General features: G+C 40.6%; 2 protein-coding genes across 2 annotated transcripts; both read right to left on the bottom strand.

The window, feature by feature from the left end:
- Nucleotides 1–1,034: 1,034 nt before the first annotated feature.
- LOC126373741 (uncharacterized) lies at nt 1,035–2,841 on the bottom strand. Its single transcript, XM_050019980.1, has 2 exons — nt 2,579–2,841; nt 1,035–1,658 (listed from the first exon to the last, which is right to left on the bottom strand). Exons 1-2 carry the CDS (start codon nt 2,706–2,708, stop codon nt 1,120–1,122), a joined length of 669 nt encoding a protein of 222 aa, XP_049875937.1. The 5' UTR covers nt 2,709–2,841; the 3' UTR covers nt 1,035–1,119.
- A 5,909-nt stretch (nt 2,842–8,750) lies between these two features.
- Nucleotides 8,751–10,368, bottom strand: LOC126373539 (uncharacterized). Its single transcript, XM_050019659.1, has 2 exons — nt 9,901–10,368; nt 8,751–9,745 (listed from the first exon to the last, which is right to left on the bottom strand). Exons 1-2 carry the CDS (start codon nt 10,279–10,281, stop codon nt 9,209–9,211), a joined length of 918 nt encoding a protein of 305 aa, XP_049875616.1. The 5' UTR covers nt 10,282–10,368; the 3' UTR covers nt 8,751–9,208.
- Between the last annotated feature and the right edge of the window lie 16,619 nt (nt 10,369–26,987).

The following is a 26,987-nucleotide window of genomic DNA, read 5'->3' as shown; positions in this document are numbered from 1 at the left end:
GTGAACTTTAAGACTGTAGACAGTATCGTGTGTCCCTCAATTGATTATAACATGAGTATCATTATTTTGAAACGAGAATCTGCTGTTTATTTTTATGTGCAGTTTGCTACAAATTGGCGTCAGTCGGATGGATGCGACAGTAATTGCTGTTAGCAAGGGGAAATCCGCCCCTAGCGAAAGTATATTGAGACTGGGAACCATTTTAATTTTAAAATCGGCTTCGTTCGCACACATGTACCTTCTGCTATTTATAAAGCAATGGTGAACAGGGAACTATAATGAACATACGAATATGGTGTCTAAGATTCTAGGACATCCGAGTCTAGGATTGTGTATAAAATATACAACTTTTGCAAGTACCTATCTATAGATGTTTTCTATTATCTTGTGATCGCACGTAAGGTGAGTGTTCGTTGCGTATAACACTACTAAACCATTAGATCATTCATAATGTAGGTGGGTATATGAGTGAAATCAGGACATTTGTACATATAAAGTTATATCACTGTTTGCTTCTGTATGGCGGCTATATCGCATTTATTTGCGTGACGAGCTGCTGCATTACATTCTCGACTGTATGTCCTCGTTGTAAGGGTGAGTTTATAGTGGTGGGTGGCGTGTAGCGATAAGCCGCGACCTCGTGTTATCGCGACTGTAAACTTGTTTTTCATTTATTTTATTAAATGTACACACGGCCGCAGTCGGAGGGCGTAAATGTGTGACTGCCTGTATGTAGCCAGCGATTGGAACTGTGTAGCAAAGTTGTCTTGAATGTACCGAGAGCCCTCAGCACTCCCCATTTGTTCGACTAAGGAGCTAATGCCATCAGAAGCAGATACAATAAGTCATGTCTAAAATAAAACTGTGTAGATACCAGAATAGTCGCTTAGCCTTACGAAATGTGACATTCTCATAATCCTTAATAAAGAGAAACAAATGACAAGCGCGCTGCCGGTATGTACATTACCAGTGTGTTATGAAAAAAAGGCCCAGTAGTTTTCGAATAAGAAACGTTAACTTTTAATTTTGTTAGACAGGATAGGTAATGTGATGTAGTTGACGTCGGTTCAGGCAGAACCATCTTTGACGTGTCGACGACCGCACGGCGACGAACTTGCTCTAAGTTGACGAAGTGTTCTCATCATTTTCCATTGGCAGTTGCTGTAAGATTGCGTCTTGTATAACCGAACGTAATCTAAGTTTGTTTCTAAGAGGTATCTTCTTCATGTACGGCAATAGGCTTTCAAAAAAAAGCAGATCATCGTCCTTATCCTTAGGAGTCTCTGTTTCTAATAATGGAGGCTTTCTTTCCTCATCACTGTGATCATTATCGGATGTTATCTCTTGTTTTATATCTTCATGCATGGACTCACTTTCGACTGACGACGCTCGGCTGGCTGACCGAGAAATATTTTCCAACTTAACTGAGGCTGGAGATTCTGCGAATTCATTGCTGTTACAAGTTAAGAATTCGATATCAGCATTTGCACCTCTTTGCGATTCCAATATTTCCTCCTTCAAGAACATCATTTGTGTATAAAACTGCCACGTTGGAGTGCAGTCGCTGTCTCCATCCTCTCTCGTTTTTCGTTGTTCCCTCCGAATTTCCCGATAAAAATATGTTCGCAGATTTTTCCATTTCGTACGGACGACCTTTTCTGCAATAAAATAAAAATAAATAAATAACAAACTAATAAAAAAAACGTAGGTACTATTTCGTACAATCAGCAAATAACAAACTAATTAAAACAATTACACCGTCTTCAAAATCTGTCGGATAAAAGTAAGAAATAATATTTTGTTGCATACAATAATGGTAGAATCTAAATATGTAAATAAATTGTGAGGTCGCCGCTACTAGGGCCTGCAATCGACCCACAGTGGTTAGTGTACCTAAGACAACAGTTGGATCATGCCTGTCTTCATGTGTGTCTTCTGAAATGAGTAAATATTTATATAAGTACCTAACATTGTATTCAGCAAAATATTATTTCTTACTTTTGACCCAGATGGTGAAGTCGGTTTTATTTATTTTTTAATATTTTTTTTTAGTTGAAACTCGAATAGGTAATCTATTTTGTTGACTGTAACTTTAAAGTAGGTACCTACGTACTTGTGATTTGGGACAAAGCACAACTTCAATAGTGATATGGGACAAACTAAGTGTTAAAACTTCAGGATGAACGAAGAATAAATCAAAATAATGCACCTAAGATCCTAAGACCCTATGGTGACGAGTGAGATGCATTCTAAATACCTAAGTAGGTATGCAACGACCGCTGAAATGAGGTAAATATGCAAGACATGCGGTAGGTATAAACATCATATCACTAAAACAGAAGCGATCAAGGACAACAAGTGCACACACCACGGAATTAGGTACCTAGGTACCTTCTTGCTAAGAAAGAAATGTTACTTGATTACTTCAATTGACATACGTACATACATACATAATACATACATAAACTCACGCCTATTTCCCACCGGGGTAAGTTTGACTTCAAAGTTTGACTTCAATGGACCCTTCGTAAAATTATTAAGTATAGTAAAGAGGTACATGTACCCACCTAGCACTTACCATCTTTGTTTACTTCTTGAGCAACTTCTTTCCACATCTTTTTCAGTATAGGTACGTTCTTGTGGTATTTATTTTTCGAGTTCCATAGAGGTTCCCTTTTGGAAACCGCCGCAATTAGATCTTGTTGCATTGTCTCGTTGTTGGCGTCACCACGTCACTATCACTACGCGACGAACAAAAATATAACCGGCACGTTCGCTCGCGTCGCGACTCGCTCGGTGACTAAGAGGTTACAGGCAGGCGCCCAGCCAGGCGCACCTCGCCGCGCGCCCTGTGGCTCGCACCCGCTGCGCTATATTGTGGAATATAGCTGAAATGTCGCGTATGTGTGTATTTAATTGTTTGTCACGATTACAGCCGCCCTCGTACGATACGAAATATGGTCAACAAACATTTCAAATACGTATTTATTCCGTAAAGGACTATTCATTAATATTTAAAGAATTTTATGATGAGTTATTTCATACCTACTATGAAGGTAAGATGCCACTTTGTGTCGCCCGGCCGTTCCGAGCACATAGGCGCTGCGCCCCGCGCCGCCATTGTCTTCCGGCTACCTGCAGGCGACCTTGCTTCATTCCTTTCAACAAGCATTTTTGAGAGCTTTTTCTTCTTGATCGCGTCGCGTTACAATGAATGTCTTCACTGTCTCCTAAACAAGCGTAGTAAATTATCCCTTAGGAATAAGTCAATCTACACGACTTGTGTGCGTCGGATGAGGTCCTATGAGGGTTCATTTTCGCTTAAGCGAATCCCTCTCTAATCAATCGTCTTCAGGTGATATAAAATCGCTTTCATACGAAAACCCACGGAACTTCGTAGTTCCTTCGCAATTAATATCTACACCCATTGCCCAATGGCTCAAAAAAGCTTCTAACGTTTCTTCGAATCTGCTCCACACCGCCCAAATGCCCTGGTAAATAGTTGTCACATACAACCCGCTAAGAGACGGTACGGAAAATTATCGGCGCCCGAAGGACGTTATATAAATATACGACCTTGACCCCTATAGGCGGCCAATCAGCTAGCGACAACAAACACTTCAAAACCCCGCAACCGACCCCACCGGCGTGGTCGACGATTTCCCTTTAGCGTTCATCGCTACTGGCTCACCATTTGTCCGGCCAAGTAGTTAATGCCATTTGCGGCAAATCTATAAAAAGGTAAAGATCCACTTTCCTTGATTATTTTTTTTTTCGTTTACTTTCATGTTTTTCGCTTTGATAACTTGTTATTACCTACGTATTATCATCGTTTCCTCGTGTGCGGGATTATGGCTACAATTCGTCGTTTCCTTGGTAATGTTGTTTTTTTATTTTTATTTAATTAGGATAATCACCAGCGTTAATAACACGCATGTGTAAAGTAAAATACCAATTAATCATAAGGCTAATAACAATAACAGATTACGACAGGTTAAATAAAGCATTATTTTTATCCAATATAGTTTTACAAACAAACATAAACTCACGCCTATTTCCCACCGGGGTAAGCAGAGACTATAGAATTCCATTTGCTTCGATCCTGACACACTTCTCTTGCTTCCTCCACATTCATCAATCGCTTCATCAAAAACTAATTGGGATACCGTAGGCATATCCTTTAGAAAAAACCCTTGATAGTAACCATAATTTGTTCTTATTGATTTATCTGTGTATTAATGTTGGTGTTTGCATCATCGGTGGCCGGCGTGGTCGACGATTTCCCTCATTCAGCGCTTATCGCTATCGACCCACTAGGGTCGATTAATTCTTTCAAATATTTTTCCTCTCAGACGACGCCCTGAGCCGAGGTTTCACGCCCAATTGGGCACCCTCAGGCCTGTTGTCTTAAACGTTGTATCGGGTGAGAGCCTTCAGCGCTCCCCATTTGTCCGGCCAAGTAGTTAATGCCATCTGAGTCACGTCAAAAAAAAAGAAAGCATCATCGGTGGTGGTATCGGCACGTGTGGCGCGGCGCCCTTGGCTCGCTGTTACAGTGATATCGATTGGGGCCCAATCAGGGGCTTTCCAGCCACGATCCTCATAACAATACAGATGGTGCTGTGAAGACTTTCCTTCGTTTAACCTTATAATTTCATGGAAAACAGACATATGCGTTTTTTATATTTGTTTTTGGGTATAAATGATGACCCTTTTTATTGCACCCAGGCACAATTACATGTTCCACCGATTATTATTCTGATCAAAATAAAGATAAGCATTACAGGCAGCAACGTAAATCTAACATAATATGCTCCAAATATCAAACAACAATATGTTTTAACACTTTCAAGGACAGAACGTCTAATGACGTTCAGATTCCAAGGTGTCACACTATCTATTATGAACCATCAATGACCCATGGTCTCTGCCCGTGAAAAGGTTAAATATGCTTCTGTCATTGACATTGTATTTTTATGGTTGTGCCAATAATTGATACTATTTATTGACAGATGAGTATATTATTGACGTCACGGGAACACGCGTTCGAGGTAATTGTCCGCCCGTGCTCGAGTGGAGCGCGCGCGCACCTTTGCCAAAACATCTCCACCCTTCAGCTGCGGCGGAGTTCCGCCAGATGATACTAACAATGTAACACCGTTGATTTGATTGGATAGCCCTTGTGTGTTCACAGTAAACTAGCATTATAAAGAATGTCTTTCACAATGACATATTTCCTCTATTTTATAATGACAGTGTAATTATTATTCCCTTCAAAACTAAAACTGTCCTTGAATTACACTAGACTACTAAGTTGCGAAATTAACGAATATTTATAATTGTCATAGAAAAGTATATAAACCGGGCCATAACCTAACCAGTGTATTAGGTGGTGTGTGCCGGTACACCTGCGCGCATGCTACGGCACCGCCTATTGTTACCTATATTGTGCACGCTTCTTCTATATCACAAGGTCAATATGATACTCGTATTATTCATAATCGTCTTTCAATTACATTCACTATTAATGTGTGAGTTATTAAAGTGTAGGTGTAGGTACTTTGTATAAGGTACGCATGTTCAATGTATTATATCATCTAAGTATACAATAGTTGGGTATATGACATGATTAATGTGTTCAATGCACGTGTAAGCACATATAAACAGATGATAAATAGATAAGATAATATGCAAGGATTTCTATCACGCTATTTTTTGTTATTATACTTTCTTGTCTTATCTCAGGCGTGTAACTGCAAATGGACAGGACAGCCTTTAGCTGAAATCAACAGCTGGCTCACCTACGCCATATTGTCAAAAACATGTGCATTTGTAAAAGATGCAAACGATAAAAGTCACTTCCAACTAATTTATTTCAATAAGTGTTTTAGAAACACTCATGAAAGGGCTTTAGAATGTCTTTTGAGAAACACGACGTGATTCCCAGGCGGTTACAGCGTCACAGTGAAGCAGGGAGGGTGGTGTGAGGTGGCTGGTCCATTAGCCCACACCTGAGGGTAGTTTAGTGCAGTAGATATATATGTTTACGACATCCGAGCACATGGCGCAGGCGCGGCCGGAAGGAAGCGCGTTGATGCTCCGAGCGAACTATTTCTTTTCGGGTGTTTCTTTTCGCCCTGCGCCGGCGCCGCGCCTGTTTAATACAAAATAAATATACAAAAGTAACAAAGTTCCTAAGCCCCGACTCGTGACGTGTGGTTGCATACTGATTGGTGGCAGTTCATTAAATAACGTGAAAAGTGGAGACGAAGAGAAGGCCTTTGCCTCTGTGGAAGTTGCAGAAGTACTTTCTTATCCCTTCATAATAACATAATAATTTTGTTAATAATACATAATAATGATTATTTGATGAGTTTATCTGCATATAATCACAGATGTAATCCCCTTTGCCGGACACACGTCGCGGGGGCGCGGCGTGCTGTCGACCTCACGTACGCCGTGGACGGCACCACCAGATAGACGTTATATTCCTTCATTTTTCGCATGGAATTCATTTTGAGAATTAGGTGGTGTAACAGATGACGGAAGTGGTGGCTGCTGTGGCTGACTGGCTGCTCGAAAAGTCAAGAAAGTTACAATTGGTCGCATGTTACCCGGTGGAAACTTTGTACCTGATCTAATAGTGTTCTGTGTCGACAGAGCCCGTTCATCTATTATTAGAAGTCCAGAGGTGGTATCGTGTCGTGCATAACATATACGCTCCCCGCTATCATGTTTACTTTCCTCCAGTTGTAATATACATCATTATATTGCATTAAAAATAACTTGAACCACGATAAGCTGCGGTATTATTATCTTAAAGTCGTTGAAGGTGAACCGTTTCTTTATTTTGCTTGTTCATAACAACTAAATATACATATACTTACGTACTTATAGCTAAACGCGAATAATTGAAAACAGACGGCAATATATTGAAATATAACTATACTGTCCCTATATATAACTATACGGTACCTACATTACAAGTATATTACCTTCAGAAATGAGGATGTTTGTTAATCTCCCCGCAGAACCCTTCCGACTTCAAAGCTAACTCAGAGATAATGTTTAATACAGGGTTATTAATGTTTTATCTTAAGGTAATTCTTCCTTTTCTATTTTGGGACGTGTTAGATAATGAACTAAACTAAGCTGATCTTTGCACTGCATACTCATCTTGCGGGGTAGGTTGAAGTAAAGATCAGGCATCGCATACCTTTACCAAACCAAATTCAAATATGACGTAACAGCTGTTTCGCTGTAGGGCGAACTCCGATAGTCACGCATAACCTGAGATGATGAGGAAAGCAGAGATATTTCAATTGAAATATTGGATGCTTCACATATCATTAATAGGTACGTATATGTATAATAATGGACCTATTGCACAGAGAGCGGCAGCAGCTGTCCTCCTTACATATGACGACACTGGATACGACAGAACATTGAACACGGCATACGTCGCGGACACCGCTGCGACGGTACTGACCAGGGCACTTAACTACTAGTACATTATGTATATGTGATTTAATATTTACACGCTTACCTCCGGCCAAGTAGGTGAAGCAATTCATGCAATAAAAATATACATGTTCATAACACACACAATAATTTTCGTAATTGTGGAAGAAAATTCGCGAATCCGCGTAATAGGTAAAGTTTTGATGAGCCAGGAAGAGAGGAATAAGACAGAGTGATCGTCCAAATTATATGTCGCGTGATGTCGAACGTAGGCGAGTCAATAGTGGTGTACCCGTTTGTATTAATTATTTTAACTAATAATCACTTCTATCTTTAGTTACAAACGTAGTAATAAGATATAAGTACAACATAAAAATAAAATAAAATCTAAATAAGCATGCCCGGTGACGTCATGGTGTAGTTGTATCGTGATGTGGAACAATCTTAAAAGGAGGAAATGTCATTAGGCCGAGATAATGTGCTCCAGTTGAATGTTGACGCTATCCCGAGCACACAAGGCCCAGTTTCACTTGCCGCGGAATACGTGCAGAACACCACGACATCCAAATAACGAGATATTATTATCTAAAGAGTTGCTATTTCTGTCTGTGACTGCTGACTGACTGACTGACTCGCCGGTTCACCGATCACAAAGAAAGTGACATGCAACAAAACAAAATAGGTACCTACATGCATTACAAAAGGTTGTGTTTGACAGTTTGACTAGGCCATTGTTCTAGGAGCCTCTTAAAAACGGAATTAATGTTCCGAAACCGAATCGTTGCGCCTGTACGCCGATGTGTTCTCATAATTGCAGCACACCTTTCGATTGGTAGATTCAATATTTTTTACTTAGGTTTTTTATGACCCCTTCCCTGCCAAGCCGCGTATGGGATACATCCCGCAGGTACTGTCCGCGATCACTCGCCGGCCCTTCACCCGTCCCTCTTCCCCCGCGGCTCCGCGCATGCTCTGTCCTGCTCGCTCGCGTCACGTAGGCAACTGGCAACCAGTATGTTTTCCTTGTGGATTGTATCAAGTGGCCCACTTCATCCGGGCTTGAAGCCAATTGCAAGATGCATATAGAAATTGGAGCTTTGGGAAAACCCGAGCCAGCGACAAAGGAGGGTTCACACTTTCGTGAACGACGTTATGGGACCAATCCGGAATCTATTAATGTCATGGATATTAGTGCACTTTCGGACATTTTGGACTTTCGTGGAATAAAATTGAAAGATGGTTGTTTCCATCTCAGGCCTTTGTATCTTTATCAGATGATTCAAACAGCGTTTCTGTGGCAGCTTGTTGTTTACAAACCTGTTTATTGGGAATGTTTCGGAAAATATAGATAAGTAGGTAAGTAAAGTATAGAAATATTCGTTATTTAAGCAGTACAAGTTTTTCTACAACAATAAACTTACAACTATTTACTTTCGATTAAGGCTAATACACACGAGATCACAAAATATTTTGTTCGTTATATCACAGCACAGAACTTCGTTTTGTGCATAATCGGGAGTAGTGCACATCTACGTGGGTACGACGGTGACCAGCGTTGAGGCTGGAGATCCCGGACTACCATTTCAATTTTATGGCATCAGTTCTACGGCTGAAGCCTGAAATCAGTCTCATTAGAATTTAGGTTCCAAGACACGTTTCTGCCGCAGATACTATAGTAAGAAAATCAATCATATATCAATGTCCATAGAGGTCACCCGTCGACAGGCCAGTAGTAGTCCTGCATTTGCTAGATGATCTGGTCGGACTGCGTGACGAGGGTGTCGTCGTCGGCGGCGGTGAGCAGCGCCACGACCCGCGGCTGCAGCGCGGCGGCGCGCGCCGGCGGCATGCCGCGCAGCAGCGACGCCACGTAGCGCCCGAACGCGTCCAGCGCGTCGTCGCGCCGCCCCGACAGCACTTCCAGCTGCGCCGCGATGTCCTGCAGCACGCGTGATGGCACCTGCTCCGACGGCCCGACACCTCCCTCCCCCTGCTTGTCGCCGTGTCCGTGCCGCTTCCCCGGCCGCTTCTTCTTAACGAGGGGCGCGTCTTCGTCGCTGGACGACGACGGCCGGATGTTGGACTCCACCAGTTCCCTGATGTCATCCTCCGCCTGCTGCAACCATTCGTCTTCGTCTACGATTATCTCCGATTTGATCTCCGTATCCTTCAGCGATGGAGCTATTATTGGTTTAACTGGTTGGGCTGGTTGAGTGCTTGTACTCTGAAGAGCTTGAATGGTATGTCCTCCCTCCTCCTCTTTGTCGGGCTCCTCGTTCGCGAACTGAAAAAGACGAACATGAGCTCGTCAGTATGCCGACGCCGCGCCGTGCGAGTCGTGTAAACATTATACATAAAATATTTTGGTGAGTGACGTCAATCAATTCTCACCGAGTCAAGGTTAGAAGGACGAGGTCGTTAAATGTTGCAAAAAGTTACCGGCAAGGACATGGTGAGGCACTGCACGTGCGGCCGCAGGAACGAGTCCATCTTGTGGAACCAGCAGACGCGCGGCTGGTACACCTCGTCGCCCTTCCCCGCGTACTTGCTGGCCGCGATCTTCTTCAGCTCCTGGCAGTAAGAGTTACGCAGGTTCTTGAACTTGATCATAACGTGCTTGGACTCGAAGTTCTTGATGCGCAGCTTACGCGCGATGCGCTCCGCGGCCTTGGCGCGGTTGTGGCGCGCCCGGTAGTCGCGCGAACGGTACTCCTTCTTACTAGTGTCCCACAGGCACGACTCCTGTTCGTACAGCGTGAGAAGCTGCATCGTTTTCTCGTCGCTGATGCGCAGGATCGAGTTCTGCAAGGGGTCCGTCATAACGGCGGCGGCGTGGCGTGGGCCGCGCGGTGAGTCGGGCGTCGGCCGTGGCGCTGCGGCGTGCGGCGTCTGCTCACGCGGCGTGGGCACGCTAGACTGGCGCGGGCGGCGTGGCCCCGCTGCCCTCCTCCCCTCGTTGTTCTCACCTACTATCACGTTTCGCTTTTGGAGCAATCCACCGCGCTGCGGCGCACAGCCGTGAAGCTTGTCCTGCGATCTCGCACGCCTCATATACCATAAATATACAGTCTCGATGCTTAGATAAGTATACATTTATGCATCTTAATTTAAATTGGGCATCCCTTTGTTCGTCCCGGCTCCCTTAGGCGATTAAAAGTAAATTACTTGGTAATTGAATTGAGCAAGAAGTTAATTTGCGTTATTATCTTTTCAAAGCGATCGGCGGGTGCGATCGCGCAGCTCATTACACGGCGTGTGTGCATGACGTCACCTACATCATTATACGGACTAGCTGGCTACAAGGTTAGCTATGTTGTTGATCGGTTCTTTATTCCATTGTAGGTACTGTAAATGTTAGGTAAATTTATAGTATAATGGAACCGATAGCATATAACTACCTATCAGTCAGGCCTATGCTGCAGATACATAATTAATGAGCTCTTTGATAGATATACATACATACGTATAGGTAACCTACCGGTGCCACTCTGTCTGCATCACACATTTACGATAACCAGACGGTTGGTATTGCTCTGATAACAATATTGATATCATCGCGAGAACTCTCTTATCTAAATTACTACTTTCATTTTATAGGAACCGACATTGAAGTTTCCTGAATGTCAATGAGTGGGTAATTACTGTACGTGACGAATGGTTATATAAACCGCTGATGCAAAATTATAGAAACTTAAACAAGTAGGTAAACTATACATTATGAAGAGGTTAAAGACTGTTATTGTTATGTCATACAAAAATCATCTGCAAAGTTTAACTTTGCAGTTTCAGACATTTTCGTCTAATGGAAAGGAATAAATTACGCACGGTTTTGGTAAAGACAAATAATTAAAATCTCAAAATACACTTCAGGAATTCGCCTTACATACTTACCAACATTATAATTATCGTGCATGTTTTTCGTGAATCTCTGTTTCTGTAGCAAAAAGAAATTAACCGTAAGTAGTATATTTACACTATGATTTAGTGTACGATAACAATGTAATATGCACCACGGTGTCTAGTTTGACGGAGTTTCGCTCTGCTCAGCCCTTAGAGGTTTACATCACAATGTAGGTAAATCCAATAACTCATCTAATAATGTACTGTTGTGCAACAAAAACTTCAATTTCGGGAACTATTATGTTAAGGTAGTGTTAATAACAATAGAAGGGTGTGTCTAATAGAGGAGGTTGGTGCGATCGATCGCGAGCGGCGGCGGTGGCGGCGGCGGCGGGCGCTATAAATAGCAAGCCTGTCTCCAGGGCTCCCGGCGCGGCCTAGATCCTGGCAGTCCTGCCTTCCTCACAGACGTTTATTTAACACATTACTCGTAACTATTGAGATTTATGAACGGAGGCGTGGCTGGCTCTGACAGATATGATGAGGGAAATTGTAATAGCTTTTTCTAATCGTAGTAATAATAGTGGGATAGTTACAAGTAATACAGACAAGTTATTCCACATCTAAGTCTAGGTCTATAAGTTGAAATGGTTATGGAAAAGTTGAATCAAGCTGTAAGCCGGCCGGTAGTAAGTAATAAGCCATAACGTGTGAGGAGGGTATTAAATATCAAATATGCAAGAAGGCGGAAAATAGAGTATTCAGAAAGTAAGCAATTTGTAGGTACTTTGCTAGGCTCATCGTTAATTTAAGAGCCACGCTCTTGTCGGTGTAGCGTTCTCCATTCTTGTCTATCAAAGGCCAATTCTTTCACTTCCTTATAAGACACGACGTTCACTTTCTCTATAATCTGTTCCGTGTAAGCTCTTCTTGGTCTTCTCCTTCTTCTCTTTCCTTGTAGCTTGTATGATGATGTTTTTAATAAATTCGTTGTGGCTTATTAAGCGTCTAATCATCTTGCCTATTCTGTCCTCAATAACTCTTAATATTTGCCTCTTACTACCAGCACTTCCTCATTGATGTCCCTTTCTGTCTAACTTATTCTTTCCATCCTCCTTAAACACCACAGCTCCTTGATACAGTTCGGTCCTCTTATCGCATATTGCATTTTCGTTTTCTCCACCACGTTGGTGGGTACTTTACGGTTTATGAGCAAGTTTATTGGCGTGATGCAATCCATACCGGATGTTAGACGCGTGTTGCGACGTCACCCTGTCACCAGGCGAGACGAGTGTAAACCTACTAGATGGGGTGACTAAGGTTCATAATATTATCTATGAATAAACCTTATGAAACTTAAAGATTAGTTGCACAAGTATCTGTGTGGTGTAAGATAGAGGGCGCGCGTGGACGTTATCATTCGCACATTACGTTATCAGTGTGATAGCCGTGCCGGAATTAGTGTTAGTTTCGCGGTACTGTGTCCGACACAAAGCCCGTAGCTCACGTGCTCTCTGAGTCACGGCATGATGCAACGTGCGGCACACTGTCGCTATGTGCCGCACATACAACGAGAGCGGTAACTTCATGTACGAAACTTGAATGGTTCAACTCACACATACACACCATGGGTTACACATTGTCATGAAAATAAAGGCATTGTTACGATAATATTATACTTTTTTTGTAACTTATTCTCACGCCTTTCCGATGAAACAAAGACAGTAGAGCACTTATTTACTGGACAGGACTTTTTCGATTTTGAACTACGGCGCAATAAATAGTAGGGTTTTGTGTTTAATCGGTACGTATGTGTGTATGAATTTCGGAGCTTTTCTTGTTTCATACTTTTCAGAGCGCGGTTTACCGTAGTCGGATTTTAGTTTCTATAAATGATTTTTATTAGTCACACAAATAACTGTATTTGATTAGCTTAACGTAACCACGCCTTGATGCCACGCAGGTAATTCAATAGATTATTGCAACAAATTAAATCGTCACTGAATTTAACTCCTTGGCAGTATAAATTACGATATAAACCACAGAAGCAAATGTATTATGTTAATTTATATTAATGTTGGTGTGTGTAAATCATAGTCTCGTATAGTTGTCAAACTGCGTGTGTTGGATATTGTATATCGTTGTTCATTTACATTAGTGTTGATCGTTATGAGAGTAATGGAGCGCGGAGGTCACGGTCAAGCTATATGCGCACACGCGGCTTCGATTACAAATCTCACATGTTTCACTAACAGAGTGCAACTATTCAGATTATATATAATGTTCTACTGCAGGTAACTAGGTCCATACAGCTGAATCTGTCCTTGTGTTATTTGAACCCTTTTTATGGGTTATGGGTAGATGAACCAAGTGAATTTATAAAAATATGGTTGTTAATTTAAATAAATATTCTTAAGAGGCATTGCAGGCTTGAATCACCTGATTGAAGCTTAAACATTATTCCTACTTCGGATAACACGTTAAGCCGTTAGTCCCGGAACCGGATTGAGGGGAGGCCTGTGCCCAACAGTGGGACGTATACAGGCTATTTATATTTATCCCGCATGGAAAATATATTCGTGTAGGAACTTTATATTTATAACAGACTTCTCCAAACAAAAACACGGCTCCCAAGGCGACGTCTAACAGCTCCAATTCTGTTACTTAGCGCAACTTCCTTAAAGCATTCATATTTCAAGGAGAAGGGAAAAATATGAAATCTTTGATCTTCTTTGTGAACCTTGAGCTGGCGTCGCCATGGCAACCGAGCGTGACCTCTGCCGCCGTGGACCGTGATCCAACTACATTTACTTGCTGCTGGTGCAGTATCACAGTCGCAGATGTCGCTCCTCGTCGAGCACGGTGAGTCACGCACACCGCGCATGCGCCGTCAGACACCGCGGCGCCGCCGCTGCGCGGTGGGCAGGCAACTGTACTGTAGATACTATTACGACTTACTATTGTATGTTGGCTTTGTGAGGTTCTTGAATACAATACAAAATGCTTTAACTTTTGTACAAGGAAAAAAGGAGCATACTACAACAACAAAAAATACAATTAAACAAAGAAATGGGTTATCGTTTGTAGAATCGGTTTTGTTGTAGGATGAATAGCTTTGTTTTATTAAGTTAGTTTTTTTTTTCACGATTTAAAAGATGAAATATATATGTGTGTTGCAGAAAGATATATAAGTACTCAGTTGTCAGTAGTAGCACTTGCCAATAGTTAGGTACATCTCCTATAATAAATATTTTATTCCAGGCATTTTAAGTCAAGTTTCTGATTTTAAAGAATAAAAGAATATACAGTACAGTATTGAACATAAGTAAACACAGATAATACAATACTTGCCTACGTATCGTATGTGCCCTTGTCAAGTTGATACAATCCTTAACAGCAGGCACCTCCACATAGCGTCACCCTCCATCCACATCCACACGTTGAAACATGACCTACTAAAACAAATGACAAGACATTTTGCAATGACTTATCATATGATATCAAACATGATATTTGTGTATGACTAATGGTGCGATGATCAGCAGAATATCACGTAAACAAGGTGTCAGGGTCAAAGTCAGTTCCCCAGGTATTGGATATCTCTGTAGGCAGTATCTTTGTTTTCCATTCTGGAAGGAAACACTAATCCTTTGTAGATAATTTCGCTGACGCGGTCACGTAGGCCCTGGTACGCACACCTTGTATGCCACACGGCTCAAATTCACATGTACATCCTTTTTCATTGACTAAAGTAAGTAATATGAAGAATTTATTATTGCAATAACATTAATAAGTACTTACATAGGTTTCTTTATGAGTAAAAAAGGAAAGTAGATTAGGTAGATATTGGCCCCGATTCCTGCAGACATCTCCTAATTTTACTTAAAGTTCTCTCTGTCATTTTCTTATCCGCCGAAAAGGAAAGAGACGGATGATTGACAGCTCTTAATTTTAGAAAGAATGAGTAAATGAATGAATCAAAAAGGTATCTCGCTGGTATGCAAACCGTTTGACGTGTGCTGTCAACATAATTCTCGCGGGTTATTGGCCAATGTAAAATTTTTAGAGGTTTTTTAGATTTGTGCTTAAAATTGACGTGTGTTTCATAAATTTTATGATTGTCGATTACCCGTCCCTTTCCTTTTCGGCGGATAAGAAAATGACAGATATAACTTAAAATTAGGTGGTGTTTACAGGAATTAGCACCATTATATAATACAAACTGTTAACCTTATTATATTGTTATTATTACAGTTCCGACTCTACCGGTTGTTCCAAATACCTTATAATTTTGGCCGGTTTATGATACTCTTGACTTGACGTTTCTTAATTTCTATTCATAATGATTTCTTTCAATAAAAAGGTAACAGTAATTTATAATACCCCCTAAGATGCAGAACAAATCGATACGAGCGGGGATCGAACCTATGATCGTGCCGGTAGCCAGTTAACAGTTGAAATGAAAAAAAAAAATGGTTTCTCCACACGTAACGACCATTAGCATCCGCTGGGATTCCCGGTACGCAGAAACTTTGCTCAGGCGGACAAAGAACTACACCTAGAGTCAAAACAAACATCTGTCAATAAACAGCTGTTTGCCTCACGGGAATCGAACCGGAGACCTTTCGCAGCAGGCAGGTACCGCAGACTGCCGCGACACTAATGGCTCGTGAATTTTTTATTTCCATTTTGGCTGCAACGGAAGAAGTTTGTAACGGTCGTGACATTTGCAGCACTTTTTCTGCTCGCCTCGCTGAAGACATGGCGCGATGCTATCTGAGATTGATTAATTTTGTGTAGGGTTTATTACTTAACCACACTTAACCAAGATATCTCATAAGACAATTCCTCAGTCACCGTTTCACTGCTCGGTTTGATGGTAAGTTAATCTGCCGTAATAGTTTGTGTAACCCGTGTACGGTTGTAATGTGACGGCACAAGCGTGCGGGGGGGTATGCGGGGTGGCTTCACAGATGACACCTGCGGGGTGGGCAGGCGGGGAGGAGCTCGTAAATTCACGAATCATTTGTGTGATTGTGACTACGAGTATTTGGCCAGAATTGTTTGGTTGTGCAGACGAGCGGTTGCGCGACTTTTGGACACGTAAATAATGAATAGTATCTTATTGACAATTAATAGATACCTATCTTCGTGTCGATGTATATCTTGATAAATTCCCATTTGAATTTGAACGTCTCACGATCAAAAATATTGATATTACATTCAAAAATATACAATATAAATATTAGATTTTGCATATTTTACTGTAGCTTACCTTATAGCTGCGCAAATCTTTGTAATAGTAGTATTTCTTACACTTTAGTCTGAAATATAAATCATGTTATACAATGTTAAATGATATCATATATTATAAACATTTTAGCCGTAGAGTAGTCGGTCTGCCCGCACCGCTTACATCCGCTGCGCACCCGGTAACCGCGGCGTTATGATGCAAGCCTCTATATGAGGGACGGGAGGGCGTATGATATCCCTCTCGCCCTCACCCCTCACAGCCCTCTTAACTTTGATTAACACGCAAGGAACCAATTCTGGGAGCTCATTTCGAAAGTATTGCAGATTCTTTCACAAACATAACGGCGGCTGTAAAACGATACGGCTCGTGTACACCCCTGTGCGGGGCTTTATCAGATTGATGGAAGATCGATGTACACACCCATCATGTGCAAATGTTGCTGCTTAACTTACCAGAGATATACTTCATCATCATCAATTTAAGAGCCACGCTCTTGTCGGTGCAGCATTCTCCATGTTACTTTTTAGGGAAAAATAGGGCAGTGGTTTCCCTCTTGCCTTCCACCCCGCAGTACTCTGTCTGACGCAAGTGAGATGGCGCCCAGAGTAGTATATTACAAAGCCATACTAGGACTCCTGTCCTCCGCCTCTGAAGAGTACTGACTGTTACTGCTGCCTTCTGTCAGGTTCCAGGTTACAGTCCCTGTGACATGCCCCTTCCGTCCTGCATTGCCGTACCGATGGCTCTCATACTCTTCGCAGAGATATACATAATATAGAAAACAATAGTATTTCTTCCATATTTGGTTGATACAAATTATATTAAAAATACATTGATTTATTATGTGTTTGATAGGCGTAGGTACTGTGTTCTGTGATTGTGAAAGTATTTAGCTTGTCTCAAGAGGTACGTAGGTACCTGCTTTATGTGATGCCGTGAAGTGTTCTGTCGACTGTGGCGTATTTTTGTACCAGTTTCCGTCATCAGTGGTCCGCTTCAGTAATTACATCAGACAACAGTTACCGACGAGGTATTCTGTTAAGAATTTCCTTTACCCTCTGACTATAGCTCAGCGGGAGGCTTCTAATGAAAGATTTTTCGGTCTTGGATTCTTAATCGACTATTAAGGCGTACTGTCTACAGGTACTTTTTGTATGTAATCTTTCTATGATAAAATACAAGGAAAAGAGTAAGATCATGAAATCATAAATCAGAATCAGTAATCTTTGAAACAAATGTACAATTAAGTCGAATAAAATATTGTAGATATGTTAATAAACACGACATAATTGTGCTTTTAATTAAATACCTCACCTACTTTGGAGTTTATAGTGAACAATAATTAGTTTACTACCAATTCTCAAGTTATATTACTCATAGAAGGTGATTCCGAAGCCAGAAGTAGGTACCGGTCACGCCACCGCCTGCTAGTACTGCCCGTACACCTACATATCAGATAGAGCGCGGGTACCCGCAGGTGTACCCGTGGATTACTTCATTTGTGATAAGCTATCACGCCAGGTTGGCCTAGATACCGATCTAGATATATCCGGTTGCAGCCGTCGTGTGAACATCACTCGCCCGAATTATAATGCGATGAACATTGATTGATCGCCTTCTTTGTTTTTGAATGATATTTTCATGTTTCATGCATGGAACAATACTATAGAATGTTCCATGTTGAATTATTATCTGGGTTACCGCTAAAGGATTACATTGTTGCAGACAGTAGTATAGGTTACAGTAACCAGTGGTTGCGGTTTAATTTCCGTGATTCACAGTAAGTAAATTACTTTCGACGAAATGGAAATCTGGCAATCGATACATTCGTAGAAATGTAACTTTGATTACACGATGCGAAAACCAACGGCAAATTTGTGATTATAGAATTCAAACTTTGGGGGTTTCCGCAGTTAATCAAAGGAAAATAAAGATGTACTTAAGTAATCCAAGTTTGGTAGTTACGACTATAGTAACATAATTATTATACATCAATAGTTAAGAGTAACAGAATAATATTTTTGAAAACTCTATTGACGTATCTGTTTTATCTTGTGTTACTTGTTTTCCTAGTTTATGATTTGTTTAGTATTGAATTGGCGGAATCATCAGTCGATGAATAATAATAGCACATATTTACAGTGGAAATTTATCGCAGTTCGTGAACAAGCTATCTCACCTACCATCATGCTCACTGCTTGACGTCAAACAGATATGGAGTTGGTTATGTAAGTGGGAGCCGGTGGTGTAAGGTGGCAATAATTCATAATAATAATATGTTTAGCTCGGTAGTCGCAAGTTCCGGCCATAGGTCGCCCTCTCTACTACGGAATCATCTCTCTAAGGAGATGTCTCGATTACAAATCCTTGTAGTGTTGATTCAAATGTAAATCTGTTGAAAACATTCCAAATCCACGTCTCAATATATTCCTACTTATCTTGTTTTCATTCGGTTCGAGTTTTAAACAAATCCAAAAGTTCACAACAAAAATATATTATTTTTGCTTTTGGCAGAGGAATAAAGAAATATTTCCATGCATATCAAATTGGAGTTTCAATTTAAATTTTGGATGTATAGCTATTTATCGTATGTGGCGGTTGGAGTGCATCCAAGTTGGGTGTAAGTGCTCCATACCGTTGGCTGGCACGGAGCACGGAGCACGGAGCACGAAGAGCACGGACGAAGTGCTCTGCGTCTACACTGTGCCGCAATTTGTCACACTACACGTCATGTAGAGACAGTTCCACAAATTCCTTCAAAAGTCTTATAAACATAAGTACATTAATAAGTAGGTACCTAAAATATAGTTTATATTTTCAGAGGCTTTACTTACGTCTTGATATTTATTGCTGACCGGGGTGGTGATGTCCAATTTTTGTCATTTTTTGGTTTGTACTAAGTACTAAGTATTTATGTGGACTTTGATTTACTCCGACCACTGAGTAGTTGCTGGCAAACAACATGTATTTCCCACCGCAACATACTTACCTACAGTACCGCTCCAAGACTACCACTGTACTCACGAACTATATTACGTACATAATGTCACACTACAGATTAATGTACGAGGTTTAAACCGTTGGAGGGGTGCCATAAACTCGCGAGTTCATCAGGACTGACTTTAATTTTTTTTACTCATTAGATGTCGGTGCCAAGCCGTCTGTCAGTGGGATATAACAAATTACTGTATTACGTAAGCACTATGTTGCGTTATGTTATCGTGCGGTGGCATTGTCCGGAGTATTCCAGGAACTGTCCGCGTGTGGGACGGAGGAAGATTCAGCGGAGTGTCACTTCAAACGCTTGGATTTGGATATCAAAGTGGCCGCTTTAAGCAATTAAAGTAACGCGTTGCTACTGTTGTCGGCGTAGAGATGTGGTCTGTGTATGTAATCTGAAGAGTGTGTAGTAAGCTGTAGAACCGTCTCTGGAAGTTTCCAGAAGCGAAATATAAGAATGAAGCGGTCGTGTTGGCATGGCAACCGGCCGCGGCTCTCACCGCGCGCCGCGGGTCGTACCGCGAGCCGAGAGTGTTACTAAAGCAACCTTATTACAACAACCACTTTTCTTGGAACCATGACTGGCTGCAGCCACTAATCGTCTATGGATAATTTCAGAAAAACTATGAAATAATCCAACATCCACGCCGTGACTGTGTGTAACGACATTATCTACAAAAACTATGTAAACTGATACTGAACTCGATAATTTGAATAGCAACTTTTTGCTTGCAATTTTTTGTTGTTACTTGTCATAACAATTAGATCGTGGAAGGATTGACACGTTTGAGCAACAAAGGTGACTTCTTCGTCCGTAGTTCTGCGGAAATGACTGCATATTTAGGTATGTCTGGTCAAAATCTGGAGCATTTTAATGCAGGAAAGTCACCGTCACACTCGACTGAGATTACAGGTTTTTTTACGGAAAATACAAGTAATAATGAGTTATGGCGGACTTGGCGTCGATCTGTCTGTGCCGTATATCACAACAAGTTGAAAGATAAGTTAAGTAGGTACTTTAAAAAACTATGATGTAATGTCGGATATCCAATATCATTCCAAGAAAATGTTCCAGTAAAAGTGACGAGTACAAAAAGTATTCAATCGTGACTTGATGATGTATACCATTTTGCTTATCGTGATATGAGATCCGTTTTTAACAAAATGATAACAATTTTTGCTGTCAAGTGGTTAAATCATCCGTAAAAATATACGAGGCCTTTGACGATGATGATGTCGACAAAAACAACAAAGAGTTTAACAAGCTCCGAGCTGAATGGTCCTGATGGGCCGCCATCACGGTACATTATCATGTCATGGAGGAGCCCGGGCGGGGCGGGGGGCGGGGCAGCTCCACTCGCCAACTTTTGTCCGGACTTAATGACTCCGCCGAGGGACATTAAACAAATAAAATTACAAAAACTAAATGGTATCATGTCCATGTCATTTCCGTCGCTGACGCAGCGCGGGCGGGGGTAATGACGCTCTGACGCGAGGACTCGCAGTTCCCAGTAGTGTTGGAGCGCGCCCCTGGCCGCGCGCCAGCCTGTCCACCTCTCATCGCACCCGACCTTGAAGCACATAGCAACATCTTCTCACTTTGGAAAGGACAAAAAACTCTGACGTAAAAGGAACAGATTGACACAACGCACCGGCAAGAAGTGTTGGTAAAAAATAAAGATGGTGTGTGTTAGATCATACTTTTTTGCGCTACACATATATTATAGGTAGGTAAGGTATACATACATACACAAAGTTGAGTAGGTAATCAATTAAAACTTTCATAAGGAAATCATTCCATTTCTATTGGTTGAAAATAGGATTAGAAGGCCCGTGTATAATTGGAAGAATTAACTTTATAAACATTATAAGCGTAAAGGCAAAAAATTGATGGATTTTATGGGTGATTTTTATGGGTAAATAGGTGTGGGCCGGCGAGGGTGCGCTGTATATCATCCTGTCGACCCCGCAGGGGTATGGCAGGTAGATTTAAAACCGCAGAGGTTCGGAGCTTACTAACTGCAATAAAAAAGAAACACCTATTGAATTGGTATATATTTTTTTTTATCAAAAGACACTACCAACGTAGTTATTGCATTGTCTTATAAGTATCGTAATATTATAAGCGTAAGTTTCACTCACTGGGTAGGATAGCGTTTGCTCTTTGATGTGTTCTTCGCCAGAAGTGGTTGAAAATCGCCTTCAAGCAACTTGTACACTTGTACACCTCGAGTCGCGAGAAGGTAAGTAAGTAGGCTACTATCCAATTATATAGAAAACTGTACCTATGTAATATACCTTTGCTACCTGATAATAATTGCGTTTATTAGAAATTCTAATAACATAATTATAAGTACCTACACGTGCAGTCATAAGTCTTAGTTTCTGTATAAATTATGAATTAATTGATTATCTCAGAGCATGTTGGAAACAGTTGTTATGATGTTACTTTATCAAAATTAACATCTTGAACTCGAATTAATATCTGAGCATATCTACTTTAGTTAGGTACGTACAACAATTATGTAGGTATTTATGTTTGTGTATAATATTAGGTATTACCGCTTGTTACTGAGTAACATCCGTGCTGACTCAATTGTTAAAATTGCCATTTATAGGTAAATTATCATTTGGGTTACGTATCAACAGTATTTTACGTTGATTTTCTAAAATTAAATAATAACCAATTGTATTTACAACTAGGTATTATGGTACATTAGGTGTATTTATAACTTTACCTACCTACATAAAAATAAAACAAAAAAATATTTTCGCGAATACAAATACACGTACTAAGGCAAATATTTTTAACCATTTCTTTACATAAGTAATTAATTAAGGTGAACTTGAAATTCGTTGCGCGTGTGTAAGCAGTCATGAAAACATGATGAAATATGTAGCGGGGTGAATCAGCGATGGAAAGCGATCAGCGATGGCGACGGATCGTGTGGAGTCGTGTACAATCGTGTGGAGTCGTCGCACGAGTGTGTCTACGTGTGTAAGATGCCCAAGTGTTGCGTGATATAGGTAGGCACAACTGTAGGTATATGCGTCATTGTGTACAGACCACGTTCATTAGCAAACAAAGCTATAAATTATAATGAAGTAATTACAACTATATAAGGTAAAACAGACGATACATCTTTTTCTAAGAATTGAACCATTCTATTTAAAATGAAATTGGGTCAATGGGTTTTACTAAAGTTTAATTTGACTTGCATGTCTAATTTTTATATCACTGCGCCACCAACAAATTGTATGTAGTTGTATAAAGGTCACTTCACCCGGCTGTGCAGCCAGTTTATTCCGGTATCCCGAATAATTTCCCGCTGGTGACGCACCCATGGTGGCTTAGTGAGATAGGGCCCTTAAACTGCATGGCGAGAAAAAAACGTTAATGTGAACGAAGTCAAAATACTTATTTCACAGCCCAATAAAATCATCATCTCCCTAGCGGTATTCTGTTTTCACAGGGTCCGGGCCATTATTAACTTGAACATTTGATGTTTCCGGTATTTTTCAGACGCGACTGCCTGTCTGACCTTTCAACCTGAAGGGAATAAACCAGCCCAATACACGCAAAATTGTCTGAAAACTATTCCGGTTAATTAATTTGCATCTTCAGTATCAGAATGGACAATGATTTTTTCGCAATTGACGGTCCAATGGAGAATGCGGTTAATTTCCTGTAGATATTTCCTGCAAATTGCATCATTCATTCATAGGAAAAGTAGGAAACTAAACATATTTCTGTAGCAATTCCATTCCGTACAGTTAATAGATAATGATTGAGGAAAATGTGGTTATGATGTGAAAACCCGGTAATGCAGAGGTCAGGGCCAGGGGAGCGGCTGTGACGAATCATCCCGCTTTTCCCTGTTATGACATGTGGTCATTATGGTGATTACCTCCATACGTCAAGCGGAGACTTCCCATAGTAGCTAGGTGTACCGTATGAATATGTATATAATGTTCGCATGTATTGTAGGTACGTGGCTGCCGAAACTTTCCCAGGTATTTATTTGTAATTCAAGTCACGTATTTTATGATAGTAAGTAGATCAAGCAAGTATTGTTGTTCAGAATATTACTATAATAGGTACCATTGGTTACATATTAAGTATAATTAAAATATATCAATTTCCGTTCTGTATGTTCTATGTGTATGTTCTGTATGTTGCTCTAGAGCAATAAGGCCGCCCAAATTGTACTGTTTTCATGTGTTATGTCTGATTGTTGAAATTTTAGTTCTGTGCAATAAAGTATATTTGATTTGATTTGATGTACAGTGAATCACTTTGATTTGTTCCTCGGATACGATTTCGGTATAATTTATTGGTATAGGTTTCATAATGATTACAAATACACCGGTGGTACTAACGTCAGCATGGCCGGGGTAAGACTTTCTATATTTTAAATATATTATCATTTATCTTTGTTTAGGTGCTATTTAGAACAATTTATGGGATATAGGTCTAAATTTTCTTAAAAGCGGAACCTTCGTCTGAGCCGTGGAAATGTCGTTTTCAGCACAGCATTTATCCATGATGTCGTGTTGTTGACCACCTATTGTCCACTGCATGTTACCTACACGATATACAAGTATACAGTATTGTATACGGTACAATGGCACCATGTTACCGTCACCGGTATAAATACTCCCTTGCATCATATTGGCCGCCGGCCTGCGCCCGCGCCGCCAGACTCCTTGGCTCCACGCACGATACCTACACTATACCTACACGTATTATATACACAACTAATGATTTTACATATGTCTTTGTCAATCATACAGCTATGAACTCACGTCTGTTTAAAGCATTGGCAAGTAGCTACAAAAGTACTTCAGTACAATAAGTATCGACGATGACATAACATGATTTAGGAATAGTAGGTACCTAAATGCACAGAATACTTCATAGTACTACGTGCTAAATGGTAAGAAAATCAGTAAAACCACACCCTTTTTGTCATTTCCCACGATCCTTTCTGTTAATATTAAAACAGAAATAGTGTAAGTAGTTTTATTGCTATTCTGTGTGATCTAGTTCAGTGAGCACCCCATTTCGAATGCCTTTAACACACATATACACACAGAAGATCACGCCTATTTCCTTTTGGGGTAGCCAGAGAACATGGAATTCCACTTACTACGAAAGGCGAATGCATTTAATTAGTTATTTAAGTACTTTTTAGAGTAAGAGGCGTGCTGACGCAAGACTATTAGCTCTAATAGAAGATAAATTGTGTCTATCATGTCCCGAAAGAGAATAGCGTCATGAGAAAAATGCAGATTTTGAATGAACAAGATTTCAACTACATAATTGGCTCGACCATTATAGACGGCGATACGGCTCATCTTATAACCTAACTGAAAATTCAGTGAGGTAGGTACTTAGGTCATCTTGTAATGGATGTACCTCTGACTACCTGGGGTAGTCGTGAGTTTAGGTATGTGTTATGTTCAACTTATAGTGAAACTGTGAAACACATTTGAACACGCGCCAAGTATCTCGTTAGGTGTTGAATACATCAACAGAGGAAATTTCCAACAATGCTTTCAAATTGTTCAATTTCACCACCGATGATGCTGCCCGTGTTGCGTTAGACTGCAAGCTGACCTGTGTGTCGGATTTATTATATTATATCACTATGATTAACGATCGAGACAACTAAGTATCGTAAAAGTTAAAAACACTCCTATCTGATTTTTTTTTATCAAAGTCAAGGTCTTTCACCATTTGTCGCACGTTCCCCTCTGTCAACACGTCAAGCGATGTACCGTGAAGGTTATTGGTAAAAGTAGAAATGTACTAATTCCTAGCAGAAAGGTAATCAATTCTCCCTATGACTAGATTATTCTTATTTCGTGTGGATTGTAAGGTCGATAACCGACCTCACCATCCCTGATGTCAGGGTTATTATTGAGCGGCCAAAATCTCCTGGCCATGACATGCTCTTGAAACTAATACGTAATTAATTACATCAGTAAAGCTTAACGTGCCGTCTGAAGCACTTAATTATCTTATTTTTGGACAAGCAGGTGATTTTAACCTGCTGTGTCCTAACCAAACTAGGAACAGCCAACCGGGAATCAAACCCAGGAGCTCTGGATCGTTAGTCCAACGCTTAACCACTGGACCACAAAGGCCGTTGTGGTTAGATAAGTATAACAAAGTATCATTAGGGACTAGTGGATGGTATCTGGCCTCACTTGTTATTTCAACCTGACATGATCTACAGCTAGTCATGTGTAATATTGCAGATTATCAGTGTTTTTGTATGCGCGGGCGCAGGCCAGCACTATCCATCAAGATATGTTGTGTGTACAGGTCGCGACTCACGCGCATCTAGCGGTGTAATGAACGATATGCTAATATTATGAGTAGTTTATGACACCTTGTTTCGTCTTAACTAATGATAACACACGCGGAAAACACTGAAACAAACAATTTGGATATTTTGTAAAAAAAAAGCTTGGACGAGGAAAAGTGTAAGAGACATTTTCGATGAAATTTGTAAGTGACTGAGGTAAATAGTATAACTGCTGAAGACAGTATCAGGCGGTTGTTTGGAATATGAATAAGTAAATGAATGTATAAAATATTACCGGCGTTTCTAGTGAGCTACATTATGTTTATCTTTTAGTTTTGTAGACATACTTACTTATCAAGAAAATTCTGTTGAAACACGATGGTAAGTAAATGTTACAGACAACAGTTGTTACACAGACTCAAGAATTTGATTTTGATTGCTAAGGAAGATTGCTTGTTATAACGAAAGAATTTGAAAGAAATAATTTTAAAGTGACAACAAGAATAAATATCCTGTTGGCAAATCAGTTGGAACTGGTAAGTTCCGTGAAGAAGGAAGAAAATGTTATAACAAATTTCATTCGTGTGTTAAGTAATATATTAGCTGAAATAACAACATGAGTCATGGACATGAGTTCGTTCAAACAATTAAAACTTGTACCTACGAGTATTATACAAAAACAAATTACGTAACTTCCTATACATATTCATATGCGTTAAGATAAAAAAAAAACGATAAAGAAAATTCATCTACATGCGTGCTCAAGGACGAAAAAAACTTATAATATCCAGGTTACTTAACATGCCGAGCATTTTTTACTATTATTGTTATGATCATCTCTACAAACATGGTGTAGACAAAGAATAACGTCTCTATTCTTTACTACGTATAGAACGGTAACACTCCGTCCCGCAACAATTCAGATCGGCCGCCGACTTCACCCCCTCAGCAGGATAGTGCCCTCGTAACCTGTGTGAGATTTCGTGTGTGTATGAAGTGAATATCTATTATCATTATGGGAGTACTAATGTTTAGTCTATATCTCGCGCGAGGCTGGTGTGGGGCGGCGATAGCGGCGGGCGCGTGTCTGTTATCAGCGCTGACACCGTCTCGGGCAC

Source organism: Pectinophora gossypiella, chromosome 16, assembly GCF_024362695.1.
Source record: "Pectinophora gossypiella chromosome 16, ilPecGoss1.1, whole genome shotgun sequence".
NCBI classification, from domain to species: Eukaryota; Metazoa; Arthropoda; class Insecta; order Lepidoptera; family Gelechiidae; genus Pectinophora; species Pectinophora gossypiella.
Note: the sequence above shows the minus strand (reverse complement) of the source record. Positions and strands in the feature narration are given on the sequence as shown.

Coding starts and splice junctions, on each gene's coding strand:
- LOC126373741 (XM_050019980.1), bottom strand. CDS start 2,708: ATGCAACAAGATCTAATTGCGGCGGTTTCCAAAAGGGAACCTCTATGG. Junction 1,659..2,578: donor TCAAGAAGTAAACAAAGATG/GTAAGTGCTAGG, acceptor ATTTTATTGCAG/AAAAGGTCGTCCGTACGAAA.
- LOC126373539 (XM_050019659.1), bottom strand. CDS start 10,281: ATGACGGACCCCTTGCAGAACTCGATCCTGCGCATCAGCGACGAGAAA. Junction 9,746..9,900: donor GCCTCACCATGTCCTTGCCG/GTAACTTTTTGC, acceptor CGTCTTTTTCAG/TTCGCGAACGAGGAGCCCGA.